At 44.8% G+C, this 16,889-nt stretch overlaps 1 protein-coding gene across 1 annotated transcript in view; it reads left to right on the forward strand.

Annotated features, from left to right (window-relative positions):
* Positions 1-16,889, forward strand: part of Srebf2 (sterol regulatory element binding transcription factor 2) — a 54,939-nt gene that overhangs the window by 14,835 nt on the left and 23,215 nt on the right. Inside the window, exons 2-8 of the mRNA XM_005379374.2 lie at positions 8,394-8,849; positions 10,209-10,390; positions 11,376-11,522; positions 13,067-13,288; positions 14,542-14,656; positions 14,786-14,967; positions 16,517-16,709. Of these exons, the coding sequence (XP_005379431.1) occupies positions 8,394-8,849; positions 10,209-10,390; positions 11,376-11,522; positions 13,067-13,288; positions 14,542-14,656; positions 14,786-14,967; positions 16,517-16,709 (1,497 nt within the window). The remainder of the gene's footprint in view (positions 1-8,393; positions 8,850-10,208; positions 10,391-11,375; positions 11,523-13,066; positions 13,289-14,541; positions 14,657-14,785; positions 14,968-16,516; positions 16,710-16,889) is intronic.

Here is a 16,889-nt window from a genome sequence, read left to right on the forward strand (position 1 = left end):
GGGGGGGGGGGGCCGCAAAAATAAATAAATAAATAAAGTAGTTTTGCTGAAGTAGTATGCGTCTGTCCAAATTCTCCAGGATAATCTAAATTTTACATATATCTTGTTCCTTTTTGTGGGTACTGGGAATCAAACTCAGGACCTTGCACTTGGCAGGCAGGTGCTTGTGCCACTGAGCTATATCCCTGGCCCTGTCTTGTTCCATTATGAGATGATGTGTCCCTTCCCTTCCAGTTTCTAGCTCAGACAGTGTGATCGTAATTTTTATAGATTTTTGTGACAGTTGCTTTTGAGAGCATCTCGGTGAATCAGTGCCAGTTTTTTTTCTTTTCTTTTTTTTTTTTTTTTTTTTAAATTACCAAGGTACATGATGTTTGGAGAGGTCTGTAAGGGGGAAAATTCTGTCCATGCAGGGGACAAGACATAAGAAAAGCATATAAAACTAACTTAACTGTAGATAATGTAGAAGCATAAAATTTGTTGAAAGTTGATCCTAGCACTCTGGGAGGCTGAGGCAGAAAGATTGCAAGTTTCAACCCAGCCTGGACAATTTAGCAATGTTGTGAGAACTTGTTTCAAAATTTAAAAAGAGCTGAGGTTATAGCTCTCAGTTCAAAGGCCCTAGTTTTAATCTCTAATTACCCTTCCGAGAAAAGTTAAAACCATGCTCTTATACTAATATAACACTGAAAATTTAACCTGGGTGTGGTGGTATACACCTGTAACCCCAGTACTCAGGAGGCTGAGGCAAAAGAATCACTAGTGAGTTGCCAGCCTGAATTACATAGTGAGACCCTGTCTCAAAAATAACAACAAAAGATGAAGAAGAAAAATCATCATTCACGTTAATATTAATAATGTTAACATTATTACTGAGGAAAGTACCAGGATGACAAAACAGGGTCAAAGGAGAATATAAGAAACTCATATTTACATAGTAGAAAAAAAGAATACAGAAATGAGGTGGCAGATTTAGATATAAAACTGGTTAATGTCCTGGGGTTTCTTTTCTTTCTTCCTTTTTTTTTTTTGGTTAATGTCCTAAAGGTCATTAAAAATTAAACTTGTCCTTGGAGGTTATCTTTCTTACCAGACAGAAACTTTCATAATTTATCAATTTTCCACAATTTACCACCTAACAACAGAATGTAGACCCTATTCTGTAGTAAACACAAAGTCAAACAAGGCTGCATTTCTATACAGTGCTCTAGACTGACTCTAAAGGGAAGGCAAAAACTTTCTTTACTTATTTATTTCTAAGTTTTAGGCAACTTTTCTTAACAAAATAAATCACAATTTGATTCAAGGAAGAGTCCTTGGTAAAAGTAGATTTGTTTTGTTTTGTTTTTTTCTTCCGGTACTAGGAATTGAACTCACAACCTGGCGCTTGTGAGGCAGGCGCTGTGCCGCTGAGCTAAATCCCCCGCCCCTGGTAAAAGTAGTTGTGTGACAAGTTTTGAAGTGGAATTGTGAAATTCGGAGCTTGGGCAAAAGAACAAGGTGAGGCTGGGCAGTCACGTTCCAAGACAGACTGCTTCATCTTCAAAGGCACGTGCACAGAAGCAAGGGGGTCTTTTTCTGGGGTACACAAGGAACTTGGGTGGTTGGGAACAGTCATTAGGAAGTTCTGAAGCTTATGTTTAAAAACTTTGATGAGAGTTGAAAAGCTGTTGGGCCAACAAGACACTCAAGGATGGTTGTCACGGGTAGGAGGCTGCGGTTGAAATCAAGGTCGGGTATGGAAGTAGAGCAAAGAGATAAATCTGCCGTACTTGGAAGGAGGCCTAACACGTTGACAGTGAACTTATGGCAGAGGGAATAAAATGCTCACGATCACTTGCTGTGAGGACTGGCCCAGGTCCTTTGTGGTGGCTGAGAGGTGGAGCCCTCCAGGGCTGCTTGGGGAGAGGAAGGGAGAGCAGAGAGCAGACCAGAAGATCAAGTAAGAATTGTTCCAGGGCTGGGGGGTATAGCTCAGTGCTAGGGGGCTTTCCAGACATGGACAGAGCACTGGGTTCAGTCTCAGTACCACCAAAAAAATAAATGCTTTCAGCTCCCTGTGTGCTTTTTCTCTTTTTTTTTTCCTCCCAATTTTTAACTCTTTTATTTAACATTTGGTACATGCAAAAGAATAGATGACATATTTGGGTATGTTACAAAACAGCATCTGAGAAACACTGCCCCCTCCAGATTTCCTTTGTGGTTTCTTTACCAGTAAAGAGTTGTCTCATGCATCGCTTAAAATATACAGTGCTTGAATCACGTTTTACAATCTTAGGTCCTTTACCTCCTCCTCCAGACTCCTTTTTCCCAGGAAAGTCATCCAGAATCCCCTAAAAGTACATGACGTTCTCCCCGTCAGTGCCTTTTCTGTGCTCTGAGCTTCTTCCTGACAGGGTGTGCTGCAGGTGTTTGAGTGGAGTGCTTTGAGATTGCAGTTTGCCTGTTAAGACTGGCTGGGGTAGTGTGGTCACTGAGCCCTGCTGCTTAACGATCCCTCTGGGTGACTCAGATGCTCCTGGATAAAGCAGCGGTGACTGCAAATAGCAGAATGGTGGAGAAATGCTTTCTCATATGACCGTCAGGTTTGATACATTTGATTTAGGGGGGTGTAATTATTAGAAAAACATCCTGGGAGAGGAGATAGGATCATCAGCATAAAAGAGTTCTGTGTGCTCCAGTAAGATACTTGGGAATTAGAGCATGTGTTGGCTTCTCTCTCTCTCTGGGTCACTGGGTGTGGACCAACTCATTCCCAAACAGCCTGCGTACATCGCTTACTGTGCTTATGTCTCTCTTCTTGTGATTGTTGGGCAGCTCTTATAAAAGATAAAATATAAAATGATAAAAAGATAAAAGATAAAATGAGAAAAAATTAATCTTAGTGCTGTGGAAGACAGAGGCAGGAGGATCACAAGATCAGGCCCAGCCTGAGCAGTTGAGCAACAATCCTGTCGAAAATGTAAAAAAAGGATTGGATATGTAGCTCAGTGTGAAGGCCCTGGGTTCAATCCCCCGCATTGTGCTCCCTCCAAAAAATAGTTTAGGCAAATATCCATGTAGTCTTCGATTAAGGCATTTTAAAAGTATAACACAAAACTATGTAATTTCACATTGTATTAAACTTTGTGTGTAGTCAGTTCTGTACACAAATTTATACAAGTTGCTTTAGTACAACATCTAGTTTTCTAAAGTCACCCTGCTATGGAGAATCGTGCAATAAAAGACATGGGGTTTATAGGGGAAAGGGGCTTAGGATCCAACACTCAAGTGTCAGGTGAAAAATAAAAGACTTTATTTTTCAAAAGATAGGGACCAGATAGAACAATATTACACTTTTATGGCTACAGCTTACGTGTTATTATGAAGAGGTGGAGGGCAGGCTGTCTAAAATCTGATAAAAGGTTCTGACACCTCTGTAAAATGGGTGTGGATCATAACACAGGCAGTAGCCAGATAAAACATGTAGATATCTGAGAGGGGTGTGTGTGTGTGTGCACATGTGCATTTTGTGCATTCCTACATGGCTTATTTCAGCTGGGAGTAGGTTTCTGTAATTAGTGTTTCATGCAAAAACAAATGTAAAATTCATGTTATATTCAACTTGTTCTGATGTGTCTGATATACTGAGACAAATTTGCATTTTCAAAGCAAGAGTTTAAAAAAAAGCCACTATGAATATACTAGTAAATACAAAGGCCAATTGCCCTGCTTTAGATTCTACATGAATTGTATATTAACAGCTTCATGAGTTAGCTATACGTGTTAGCCTTGTTTTACAGATGAGAAAAATGCAGCTCAGGGAGGAAGGACTTGACCCAGGTCATAAGGCTAGGACATGGTGACACTTAATTGCAATAACAAAGTGGATAAAATAATTACAAACATATAAGAGCAAGTATCTGTAATATCTAAAAGTTTTTTCAAATCAGTAAAGAGACAATCAATAGAATAAGAGAGATCAAGAATAGGCAATTTGTGAAGAAAGAAATATGGATGGTCAATAAAATTGGAATAAAAGTAAGTCATTCAGCCTTATTTGGTAATTGGTTGTGCCAGGTTTTATCCACTATCAGGTGGAAATAGATGTGAGGAGACAGTGGTGGGGACATAGCCTGTTATGGCCTTCCCAAAACACGTGTCTCTCTCCTATATCAGTCATCAAACTTCAGGGATTCCTTCTAAAAAGATAACCAGAGAAATGGAAAATGACTCAATAATGCTGAGAAATTGAAAGCAACCATCCATCATCACTGAGGTTAAATAAATTCTAGTGCACCCAATACAGTTCATTACCATGGGGCTCTTCAAAAGATACTACATTCTTAATGGTGAACACTGGACTCTCCTCATGTTTTATTAAGCAAGCAGCAGCGTACATTTAGCATGGTAAGTGGGAGCCATCTTTGAAAACCATTTTGCATGTACGTGTGTGCAAGCAAGAGTTGGATAGGAGCAGTTCTGAAAGAACACTTCAAAACATTGACAGTGGGTATCACAGGATGGTGGCATTGCTAGATCTTTATTTTTGTTCTCATTTAACTTTTCTAAACTATTCTAATTTATTGGTTTTATAATTTTAAAAAATTGAAAACATAGTTGTGTAACAGAAAGCCACATAATAAATACAAAATACAGAATAAAGGATCTTTGTAAACCGCCCCCCCCCCCCACACCACTATCACCACTGCTACCACCAAGGCTAGCTAAAGTAGATAACAAATACCTACTAAGAATTACTGACTCACCGTGCAGTTTGGAGAAATGGTTACCCCATCTGGGAGCTTTGGGCTCTTTATTCCTCAGCAAAATTAATCCAACCAGATTTCAGGTCATCTTAATCTCTATAGCTGCTGCAAGACTGCTGCACAAAGTGATTTCTGTTACCTGTAAGTCACACGCTTCATCAAGCACTTGTGAACTTAGGATCTCTGCATGAGGCACAGGGCATGGATGACAAGCAGAGTCTCTAATTTTGGTTGCTTGCTTTTAAAGAGACAGAACCCAGGTAAATTTCTTGGGGTCCTGCATACTTTATTAAGCAACTTAGACAGAAGTTTAAAAATCAGCTAAAAACAGAAATGTGACTTGAAGGGGAAATGAGGTGAACTTGAGCATGTTGGCCCAGTTCCTAGGAAGTCTATCTGGCCCTGGGCTCTGTGGGCTGCAGCAAGAACCCGAATTTCATTTTCAAAGCTCCATAAACCTTCTCCCAGGCCTCCCTTTTCTGGGTTTCATGGCCCTCTGCTGAATTCAGAGCCTGTGTAATCGCACAACACAAATGATCGGAGCACAGCGCAGTGAAGAGACATTAGGATGCTCCCACAGGGTGGAGCTCAGAATTACAGTGAGGCCACTCCTGGGTCCGGCTCCTCAGTGTTCCAGGCCTCCTGTCCTCTGGCACTGCAGGCCTGATGGGTTCCCAAAGGGCTCTGCCCGCTGCACCCTGCCCTGCTGGAACAGAGCCTCCACAGCCTCACGTTGCTTTTCCTGCAGATGCTCCTTTTAACAGGCCCCTCTGTGCCACTCAACCAGGCCCAGCTGCCTGGCTGACTGGAGATGGCTCCACTGGAGCTTTCTGTGTGGGGGCTGAGAGGCTTTTTTTTCTTTCAAATTAAAGCAGTCACATTCCATCAGCCTACGCACTCTTACCCTGCTTTGTGAGCTGAGCCTTGTGACCTTTGCACACAGGCCCGTGTCTTCCCCCACAGAAGGGTTTTGAGAGTACTTGATGCGATGAAACAAGCAGGTCCAAGTGCCTGTGTAGTGGGTGCTCTGGATGTACCACTGACGGGGAGCTTCATGAAGGCCTGCTCCTCACCAAGCACTTTACGTACATGATCTTAGTAATCCTCAGAGCAGAGAAGCCCAGTGTGTGTTCTCCAGACAGCCTTCCAAGGTGGGGAAACGGAGGTATAGGGAGAAGGAACTTGCGCACATTCACACAGCTGCTTGGGCTGCCTCCTGAGACTCACACCCAGGCTGCCCCATTTTCAGCTCTCCCACCTTTCCATGGAGAAAACAGGCGTCACTGAGGGCCTCTAAGAAAGCAGAGTTGATTGTCAATGTTCATGTTCCAGAGTTGGAATTGTATGGGAGTTCTAGAAGGATTGAAAACTTGTAAGGTTTTCCCTGGTCGTTTTCCTAAAGCTTTTAATAATCTGGAATTGGACCTGATTGGTACAAATTGCAGTATCTGTAAATCTGCCCACTTCTCCCTCCCATACACAACAGGTTAAGTGAGGGCAGAGCAGTGGGTCAAGGTACGGGTAAGGTGCACCACTGTAGGGATTTAGTCTGCTGAAAGCCTGGTTTGCCCAGCAGGTTGAACTGACAGTGCTTACGGTGCTGAAATTGAATTGCTAAGCTCCAGTTAGCCCATATGGAGGCCATGCTCGAAACTCGCAGCAGCGTTCTGCTTGCCCAACATATAACTCTTCATTACCCCAGATACCTCCTCTGCACTCTCTGCCTGCCTCCCTCCTTTCCTCTCTCCCTCTCTCTCTGTCTCTCTCTGCTTTTGTCCCACAGTATGAGAAACCTGAGAAGGAAGAGCTGTTGCAGGTTTGGGAAATGAGTGGAAGTAGTGCTTTTTTGTGTTGATCGGTTTGTGTTGTTACATCCTGTGTCCTTAAGTTTGGAGAAAGGGGACCATAGCTTAAGAACAACAGTAGCAAACAGAAATTCCATCTGACCTGTACGTCTTCTAGGCATCTTCCTGAAAGAATGAAAGACATCATATGATGTCTTTAACGATACATGCGTGCCCATATTTATGGCAGCACAACTCTTACTAGCTAAATCTTGGAGGTGGCCTATAAGTCCATCAACAGATAAATGGATAAAGAAAATGTGTGTTGTGTGCGTATGTGTACATACACAGTAGAATACTACTCAGCCATAAAGGACAATTTTGAGTCATTTGTAGGAAAATGAATGTACATTAAGACTGTAATGCTTAAGTGAAATAAATCACACCAGGAAGGTTAGCTATCACATGGTTCCTCTTACTTGAGAAACCCAAAGTACAAATAAAAAGCAAAGTAAAAAATAAATGATAGGAAATGGGTGGGTTGTTTTGTAGAGAAATAGGAAGGGGACCTGGGTCAGGGGAGACAGAAGGGGAAGTAACAATGATTAAGATGTCAGCATGTATACGTACCATTTCCCCAAGATTAGTGTAATTATTACAAGTCACAAATATATGCTAATAATAGGGCTGGGGATTTAGCTCAGCGGCACAGTGCCTGCCTGGCAAGCGCAACGTTGTGAGTTTGATTCCCGGTACCGGAAACAAACAAACAAACAAACAAAACCCCAAATATATGCAAATAAAAAGAAACTAATAAAAATAAGATAAGAACAAGTCATAGCTTCTTGGGAATGTGTTAGAGTGAGAAAAGGGGGAGGAATAGCGACAGTGGGCAGTTACAGATCTGAAAATAAGTAGAACAAAGCCGAGACCCCGGGGTCAGCCAGAATAAAAGAAAAGGAAGGAGGCCTAGGACGTGAATTGTTAGCTGTGGAGTAGGCTGGGGTGAGACACACGCGCCTTGGGGAGGAGGGAAGAGGCAGGCGTGAGGCCTCAGGCTGAGAATTGAGGGGCTGGCAATCTGGAGGGGGAGTACAGTCTCCAGGCAGACACAGCCCCTCCACCCTGCAGACGCCTCCCGCAAAGAGAAGCGTTCTGGCCAGCGCAGCCCCGAGGCGATAGAGTCCTGCACAGGGGCAGGGTGCTCTGTCCTGCCCTCCTGATACAGCTCGACTACGGCGAATGGGGAGCAGAGTGGGCAGCAGAGAACTGGCTCTCATCCTGGCAGTGTCCTCACAAGCTGTGAAACCTTGGTCAAGTTACTTCTCTTTTGGACTTCATAAACGATCTTTCCCTCCTTTCTACCCCTAAAAATCTTTGACTTGGGGACCATCAACTTGGTTGTCCCTGGGGGCTTTTGAGGACACCAGTAGTCCCCAGGGTTGTGCCATGGTTGAAGAGGAGACCCAGAGCTTGCCCAGTGGTAAGGAGAGGGGTTAGGGCCAGGTGGGGTCTGGCCCAGTACAGCAGACCCACATGGCTCCAGTGCTGTCTTCAAGATTGGAAGTGGCCTCCTAGGCTAAGGCTGGTGTGCCCCAAAACCCCAGGACAGTGACTGCCCACTTCTGCCTTGGTGTCTCCTGACCCCTTTCAGCCATGGTTTTAGAAAAGCCATTGGGTTTTCATGCCTCAGTTGTTTGTATTCTCTTTCTCTCTCTCTGGAATCGAGGGCCTTGCATACGCTAGGCAAGTGCTTTACCAGGGAGCTATACCTCTGGTCCATATACCTCAGTTTGTTAAGCAGATTTGAAAGTTAATATACCGTGTGGCAGTAAAATTACTCCTTTTCCTTTGTTCACAGAAATGCTGCAGTTTGTCAGCAATCAAGTGGGAGAGTTCCCTGACTTGTTTTCAGAGCAGCTGTGTGGCTCCTTCCCTGGCGGAGGTGGCAGTGGCAGTGGTGGAGGAGGCGGCAGCGGCAGCGGCAACGGCAGCGGCAGCAATGGCAGGGGCAGCAGTGGTGGGGCCATGGAGCCCTCAATGCAGCGGTCCTTTAGCCAAGTTCCGTTATCGTCCTTCTCTCCACCAGCTGCCTCCCCTCAGGCTCCAGCCCTGCAAGTCAAAGTTGCTCCTACCACAGTTCCTACCCCACCAAGGGCAACGCCTGTCCTCCAGCCTCGGCCCCAGCCCCAGCCTCAGCCTCCAGCCCAGCTGCAGCAGCAGACAGTAATGATCACCCCAACATTCAGTACCGCGCCTCAGACACGGATCATCCAGCAGCCTCTGATATATCAGAATGCAGCCACCAGCTTTCAAGGTGATTCACAAGTCACATGTGCAACTATTGTTTGGTTCCAGAGTTGTGTGCCTGCTTGCAGCCACTGTGGGTTGTTTGGTCCTCTTCGAGGATGACAGAGTGTGTCACTTTCGTCCTGTCTGGACGAGTTTCTGGTCTCTGGTAGGACAAGCGGGTACAGGGTTGCTTCATGTTCTGTTTGCTCTAAGACCTTAATAGCTGTTGGGCCTACTTCAAGGGTACTTAATCAGAGTCCAACCAGCATTATAGACACAGGAGCATCCTGTAACTACAGGTGCAATCTTAAGTAAAATTAGTCACAGTCTTAAATAAAATTAGGTCTAAAACTTGGCTAAGTAGTACCAGGATCAGGTGCCCACAGGTGAGGACCATTCATTCAGCAAACAGCTCCTGAGCAAACATTGTGCAGATGAGTACAGCTTTTAAAATAGATGCTGCACCAGGTATGGTGGCGCATGCTTGTAGTCCCAGCACGAGGGAGGCTGAGGCAGGAGGATGTTTGTGAGTTCGAGACCAGCCTAGGCTACAAAGTGAGCTCAAGGCCAGCCTGAACTGCATAGTGAGACCCTGTCTCAAAAAGACCAAAAAAAAAAAAAGTAGGTGCTACAAGCTAAGTGTGTAGGACATGCTGCAATCCCAGCTACTTGGAAAGCTGAGACAGGAGGATTCTAAGTTTGAAGATAGGCTGGGCAATTTACTAAGACCCTGTCTCAAAATAAAAAATGCTGGGGGATGTACATAGCTCAGTGGTAGAAAACTTGTCTACCGTGTGCAAGGGCTTTGACTGAATCCTCAGTACCATCACCATCAAAAAAAAGGGTGCTGTGTCTGAGTGCCGGGCCTCATAGTGGGCCTCCAGTGTGTGTTGAGTGACTGAAGTGCTCATCTTTCTGTGATGTACTTCATTCCAGTGACTGTGGGGAGCCCTGGGCAGGATGAGTATTGCTCCGAATTTAAAGACTCTTGATCATTTCAAGGAGGAGCAGGGAGAGAAAGGCAAAACATTGCACATTTTCCATGTAGAAAGGATGGGAAGAAATAAAGGCCTGGGGAGTTACTGATTCTCAACATCTATTAACTTTGTTGCTGGGTGCAGTCATTTGCCGATTAGCTTCCCTTACCTCCAACCCAGCACCCATAGTAATAAAACGATGTGCACTTGTTCCCTCAGAAATTGATGTAGCCCTTATGGGACATTCTTGCTCTCTAAACCAGCTTGTAAATGGCTGCGCACATCTTTTCAGCAGCAGGTGGGGAGTGGGAATCTTTATGAGCCGTTCCATCCTCGGGTTATTGCTGCAGCTACTGTGACAGTCTGCATTCCTCATCCATGTGACTTCTTTCTCCTCTTGCCCAAAGTCCTTCAGCCTCAAGTCCAAAGCCTGGTGACATCCTCCCAGGTGCAGCCAGTCACCATCCAGCAGCAGGTGCAGACGGTACAGGCCCAGCGGGTGCTGACACAAACGGCCAACGGCACACTGCAGACCCTTGCCCCGGCCACTGTGCAGACAGTTGCCGCACCCCAGGTGCAGCAGGTCCCGGTATGTGGCTGGAACGGATTCAGGGAGGTACTGGTTGGGGCTGTCATTGGTTAAAGCTATGTTCTGCATACTAAGAAGCACAAACCAGCGAGTGCATGGTGCATCTTATAGGGCTGCTGGGGCGTCCAGGTCCTGGGTGCCCACAAGCACATGCAGGATCTTGGACTGTACTCACACATTCCTAGGAAGAGCTGGGGTAGTGATCACTGACACATAATGACTATACAACTGGAAAGAAATGTGCCAAATTCTAGCTCTCAAATGATTTTCGTCTTTGTAATTTTTTGTTTTCCCTATTTTCTACAGTGAATGCTAAGCATTATTACTTTTTTAGGAAGGAGCTTATATTATTTTTATAGTCAGAAAAACATGTTTTTATTTTCTTACTAACAAAGTAATATGCATATTCCTCCCCCAGCACTGGGGATTGAACCCAGGGCCTTTGCACCAAGCTGTATCCCTAGCCCTTTCTTTGCTTGTTAAGGGTCATGTTAAGATACTTAGTTACCCGGGCTAGGTTCAAATTTGTGATCCTCTTGCCTCAGCCTCCCACAGTGCTGGGATTATAGGTGTGTACCACCGGCCTGGCTATAATTTATTTAAAAAAAAACAAACAGGTTTATTACTTTTTGCTTCTCAGCCACATTCCTAGCCTTCCTGAGTCTGTCCAAAGTCAAACTTCTCTTCCTCAGCTATCTCCTACCACTCATCCCCCCTCTGTTCCGGCCAGACAGCTAGCACTGCCCTCCTTGAAGCGTGAAGCCTTCGGACTCAGAACCCTCTCTAGCTGTCCTTTGTCTCTCCTTTGTCTCTCCTACCCAGTGTTCAGGCTGTACAGAACAGCCAGCTTTGATAAGGCTTCTGTGAAATTTCATGGTCTGTTTTCTCAGTTTCATGAAAATGATATTTTCTTACTGTAATAAACAAATGCAAAATAAGAAAAATAATCTTCCCTTCCTTTTCCTTTTCATTTTTCTTCATCCAGGTCCTGGTCCAGCCCCAGATCATCAAGACAGATTCCCTTGTTTTGACCACACTGAAGACAGATGGCAGCCCTGTCATGGCTGCAGTCCAGAACCCAGCCCTCACTGCCCTCACCACCCCCATCCAGACGGCGGCCCTTCAAGTACCAGTAAGCACTGCCTGCTTCCCCACCCTCGTTCCCTCCATCTCCTTTCTTGGGGGTGTTAGTCTTCAGACATGTTCAAGTCTGTCTGCCGAGTAGGTGCTGGAAGCTCTAAGGAATATTCTGGTCGGATTGCCCCATTCTTAGTTGTTCTTCCTTGAAGAAGCCCTCCAGTGTTAGATGGGAGTCCTGGGAGCTACAGGCACTGGACACACAACCGAGGAACCTGTGTTCCTGGGCAATAGCTCCAGACACGTAGGGGCATCACTTCATGTCCTGCTACTGAGGTATGGCTTCTGAAGGACCTTGGGACCACCCAGCAGAGAAGGGCACCAAGAGAGATGGGGAAGGTAGTCGTCCTTTTGTTGTGGAGTCACAACCTCTTTAAGCATCCTGTAACAGGAGTCTGATGTTAAAAAAAAAGGTGATAAAATTCAGAAGCATTCTCTTTATTCATAAAAGGCAAGAACTGGTAACAACCAAAATGTCCATCCACAGAATAGATAAAAAACTTATGAGATATTCATACAGTGAAAGGAAAGTGTGCCCAGGGGTAAGATAAAAGACTTGCCTAAAACACAGCTGCACCTCAAAAATAGAAGAGTTCACCCTGATGATTGTAGCAGTGTGAAGTTTAAGAACAGGCCAGGTATGGTGTTCCCCACCTATAATCTCAGCACTCTGGGAGGCTGAAGCAGGAGGATTGCATGTTCAGGCAATACCCGAACAACTTAGAGATGCTGTGAGACCCCCATCTCAAAATTTTGAAAAGTCAGAAGTTAGCTGTGGTGACAGAATCAGAACCATGATGGGGGGAACCTTCTAAAAGGAGAGCGTTTCTTAGCCTGTGTGGCTGTGCATATTGTATACAGAGGCCAAACCTCATCAAGGCCTAAAGTTCAAACTTACGGCTTTTATTATATGTGAGTTATTTCTTGATGACTAAAGAAGTTGAGCAGCTTTTTGTTTATTGGCCGTTTGGATGTTGAACTCATTAGTAAACATGGAAACTAAAAGGGGAACCAGAGATGGGAATAGAAGGGGAAAGCCTCCATGGTTGGCCTATTTATTTAATAAAATGGCTCTGATTTAGAGTGTCAGTTCTGCCCTGGAGCTCTTTGATGAGCAAATTGTAGGAAGAAATGCAGTAATTTACTTATTTGTCATTTGAGAGGGAAAAATATGTCTCATACCAGGAGGTTTTCTCAGGTGCCAAATAATTTGCTTCACCGTGTGTGGGTTCAGAGGCCTTTAACAGTTTGACAGCGAAGCAAAACTCTCATGTTTCTGACACCCCAGATCAAAAGTTAAGACGTATTTAACTATATTAATCCTCTAATCATACGATTCCTCAACAGTGATTCTAAAAGAGAGGTAGTAACTGAGATGCCATAGTTCCTGGGGCCTTTGGAGGCCTTAGCTAATTATCCCAGGAGGGTCCCAGACCACATAGCATTGCGAGGTAATGCCACACCACCAGGAGCAAGCAACTTCGTGGTGTGACATTGCTTGACTCAGCTAACAAAGGTGCAATTCTGCCCCTGTTCTAGACCCTGGTGGGCAGCAGTGGCACCATTCTGACTACCATGCCTGTGATGATGGGTCAAGAGAAGGTACCCATTAAGCAGGTACCTGGGGGGGTCAAGCAGCTCGAGCCCCCCAAAGAAGGAGAAAGGCGGACAACACACAATATCATTGAGAAGCGATATCGCTCCTCCATCAATGACAAAATCATCGAGTTGAAGGACCTGGTCATGGGGACAGATGCTAAGGTAGGTGCCAAGTGAAGTGGTATTTCATGCCCTGCCGTAGTCCCTCTACTTGTCTTTGCCATGGGAATCAGGGAGATCCCAAGGTTAAGCTGAGCCAACACAGCAATGAGCAAGAGATGGCCTTCCTGTTAAAATATATTGGTATTTGTCAAGATTATAAAATATTAACACAAAGTATTAACTAACAACTTGGTGGGGATTGGTAAAACAGTGACCTGCTGGGACCTTTGACTGTTCTGCTGGGGCTAGGGATCCCAGTGTATGAGACTGGCTGCATCTTGGGCAGCTGACAGTGTCACTGGCTTGCTTTTAGCCGTGGTTAGTGGTAGCTGGCAATATTTTATCTTTTAGAGAAGAGAAAGAAAGTGAGATTGAGTCTATGAGCAATAGCAAACAAGAGAAATTGACTTTTCACATATTTCTAGTGTTTAGATGAATATACTTCTTGGCAGATATATTTTTTTAACTATTATCTGTTTACCTTCACCCTTACTGTGATAGAAAGTTTGATTTTCCTTATAGCTTACAAATATATCTTAAGTATATAGTGTTACTTAGGAAAACTTTCATCACCAAAAATAAAGGTGGGCGCTGTGGCACACACCTATACTCCTAGCACTTGAGAAGTTGAGGCAGGATTACCATGAGCTAAAGCCCAGCCTTCGCTACATAGTGAGTTCAAACCAGCCTGAACTATACAGTGAGCCCCTGTCTCTAAATAAATAAATATATATATATATATATGTATATATATAATGTTTCATCAATACACTGGTGTTTTGTTGTTGTTAGTTGGTTTGGGTTTTGTTTTTGTTGTGCTGGGGATCACATCCAGGCCCTTGTGCATGCTAGGCAAGTGCTCTACCACTGAGCCACATCCCCAGACTGGTGCTATGGTGTTTGTCATTTCTTTAAAGTTTGTTTTGATGCTCAGATTATATTACAAGAAGTAGAAACAATAGCTAATTTTGTTGTGTGTAAATTATGTGCCAGGCTTGGAGCTAAACTCTTTATATGTTCTGTCGTATTTAACTCTCATTGCCAGGCTGGAATTCACCTGCCTTCCTTATCCCTGTGTTAAGGAGAAAGAAAGTGAGGTTCAGAGGCAGGAAGTATCTGGTCCTCAGTAGCTAGCATTTGAACCGACATCTTGTACCCCACAGCCATGCTCTGTACCCACACACTGTGGGCTCGGTTCTCTCCATTCTGGCTTGCACTGGTTTTCACTGTGTTTTGCTTGTCTTCTTTCCCAGATGCACAAGTCTGGTGTTCTAAGGAAGGCTATTGATTACATCAAATACTTGCAGCAGGTTAATCATAAACTGCGCCAGGAGAACATGGTGCTAAAGCTGGCAAATCAAAAAAACAGTAAGTGCTCACTGAGAAAGGAGTATCTGTAGGGAGCGGGCATAGGGAGGGCCCATGGATGTGTGTGAGGCCCGCCCCAGCACTGCCTAGCCCAGCCCAGTCCTAATCCAGCTGCAATTTTCTTTCCAGAGCTCCTGAAGGGCATCGACCTAGGCAGTCTGGTGGACAGTGATGTGGACCTGAAGATCGATGACTTTAATCAGAATGTCCTTTTGATGTCCCCCCCAGCCTCTGACTCGGGATCTCAGGCTGGCTTCTCCCCCTACTCCATTGACTCTGAGCCAGGAAGTCCTCTTTTGGATGATGCAAAGGTACAGGTGTTTGAAATCTCCTGACCCTTGGAATCTCGTCCATCTCCCCTAAGAGAATAGTGGGATGGCCACAGAGAGGTGGCCAGGCCAGGTGTTAAAAGGGCCTAATCTGGAGAGGAATGGAAATTCTGCAGAATTAGCTAGGTCCTGCAGAGTAGGAAAGAAAACAGATTCTGAAGCGGGAGACACGGCCCCTCAGGTTTAACTGTTCCTTGCTAAAGGGACCCATCAGAGAAGAACCAGTGCCAAACCTAGAATGGGGACAGGGTGGCAGCTGTCAGGCAGTGGGCTCTGGGAGTTGCTGGAGGCGCCTCATTACCTCTTTCAGCCTGTAATGGGCCTGGCAAGACCACTTTGAGGCTGATCAGTTGGTTTAAAGACGAGGCTGCCTCTGGGTCTATTTTCTGGAAATGACTACAGTCTGCAATCTAACAGATAACATTCCAACCAAGGACTTTTAATTGTCCAAAAAAAGCCCCTGGCAATTGAAGTTTAATAGAATTAGTTAAAAGAGGCTCTGAGCCTAATGATTGCCCTGGCAGCCTATGGGGACCACTGGGTCCTGTACTGTATACTGACACTGGCAGTTTTTGACTCCAAAAACAGAGTTTGATTCAGTATATGTTTTTGGCTATGCTGTTTATTGCATCAGAGACTTAGTTTCACTAAAGAAACTCTATTATTTAAATATTTTCTAGATGTGATTCTGTTTGGTAACAGTAGGCCAGATGACATAGAAATTGAATTGACGAGGCTTCTGAGTCATCAGAATACATATTCATCTGGTTTTACAGTGCTGGAAAGGAGTGTAGTGCTGTGTACATGGGAGGGCCCAGGAGAAGCCTGACTCCAGCCCTCCTCTCTGCACCCTGTGGCTTCCCTGGGCTATCAGGGCCTGTGCCTTCATTTCTCCCTCTGTAAAATAGGAACGAGAAAAAAAAAGCACTGCTCTGCTTTTAAAGCGGGTGATTTCTTTAGATAGATTCATGCTAAGCATGGTCTTTGATATTTGTTGAGATAAAACTTAAATGCAACAAAATACACTATTTTAAATGTACAGTGCCAGGGGTTTTAACACACATGCATCCTTGTACAGCTATCACTATGATCCAAATGTGTTTCGATCACCCCAAAAAGCTCTTTCCCACACCTTGGTAGATGGTTCATACTACTCCCTCCAGTATCAGGCCCCTATTGATTCATCCACTTCCTGTCACCAGATCTGTTTGGCCTGTTCTGGAATTCTATAGAAACAGAATCATACAGTGTGTTCTCTTCTGTGGTAGAGGTCTGTTTTAAAAAAAAATCCCTCTGCCTTTATTCTTTGGAACACGTGTACTTTTCTGCAAAGGCAAGGGGAGAATGGTCCAGTGTTTGAGCAACACTTTGTGGATTATGGACTTCTTAGATCCCCCTGGCTTTGTTCCTTGTCTAGCTTAGTTGTCTTGAATTTTAAGCCTCACAGTCTGTCTCCTGATTCATATATAAAAGCAAAATGATACAAAAACCCATGCAGCATTCATTCCAACCCTGGGGCCCTATTTTGAAGGTCAAAGATGAACCGGACTCTCCTCCTGTAGCGCTGGGCATGGTGGACCGTTCACGGATTCTGCTGTGTGTTCTCACCTTCCTGGGCCTCTCCTTTAACCCCCTGACTACCCTGCTGCAGTGGGGAGGGGCCCAAGACTCAGACCAGCATCCGTACTCAGGCTCTAGCCGCAGTGTGCTGTCATTTGAATCAGGTAGGTGGGGTCCCCCTTGTGCCACTCGGGTGTTGGTAAACTGCTTTGTTGGGAGAAGGACCCAGTGTACAAACCAGGTGGTTAAGGTACCAGGTCCCGGGGGAGTAGCGCCCCACCCCCCCACTGCTTATGACAGAGACTGGTATAAGTTACACTTTATTTGTTTATTTTTTTTTTTGG

The sequence above is a fragment of the Chinchilla lanigera genome, unplaced genomic scaffold, assembly GCF_000276665.1.
Source record: "Chinchilla lanigera isolate Chin_1 unplaced genomic scaffold, ChiLan1.0 scaffold00012, whole genome shotgun sequence".
NCBI classification, from domain to species: Eukaryota; Metazoa; Chordata; class Mammalia; order Rodentia; family Chinchillidae; genus Chinchilla; species Chinchilla lanigera.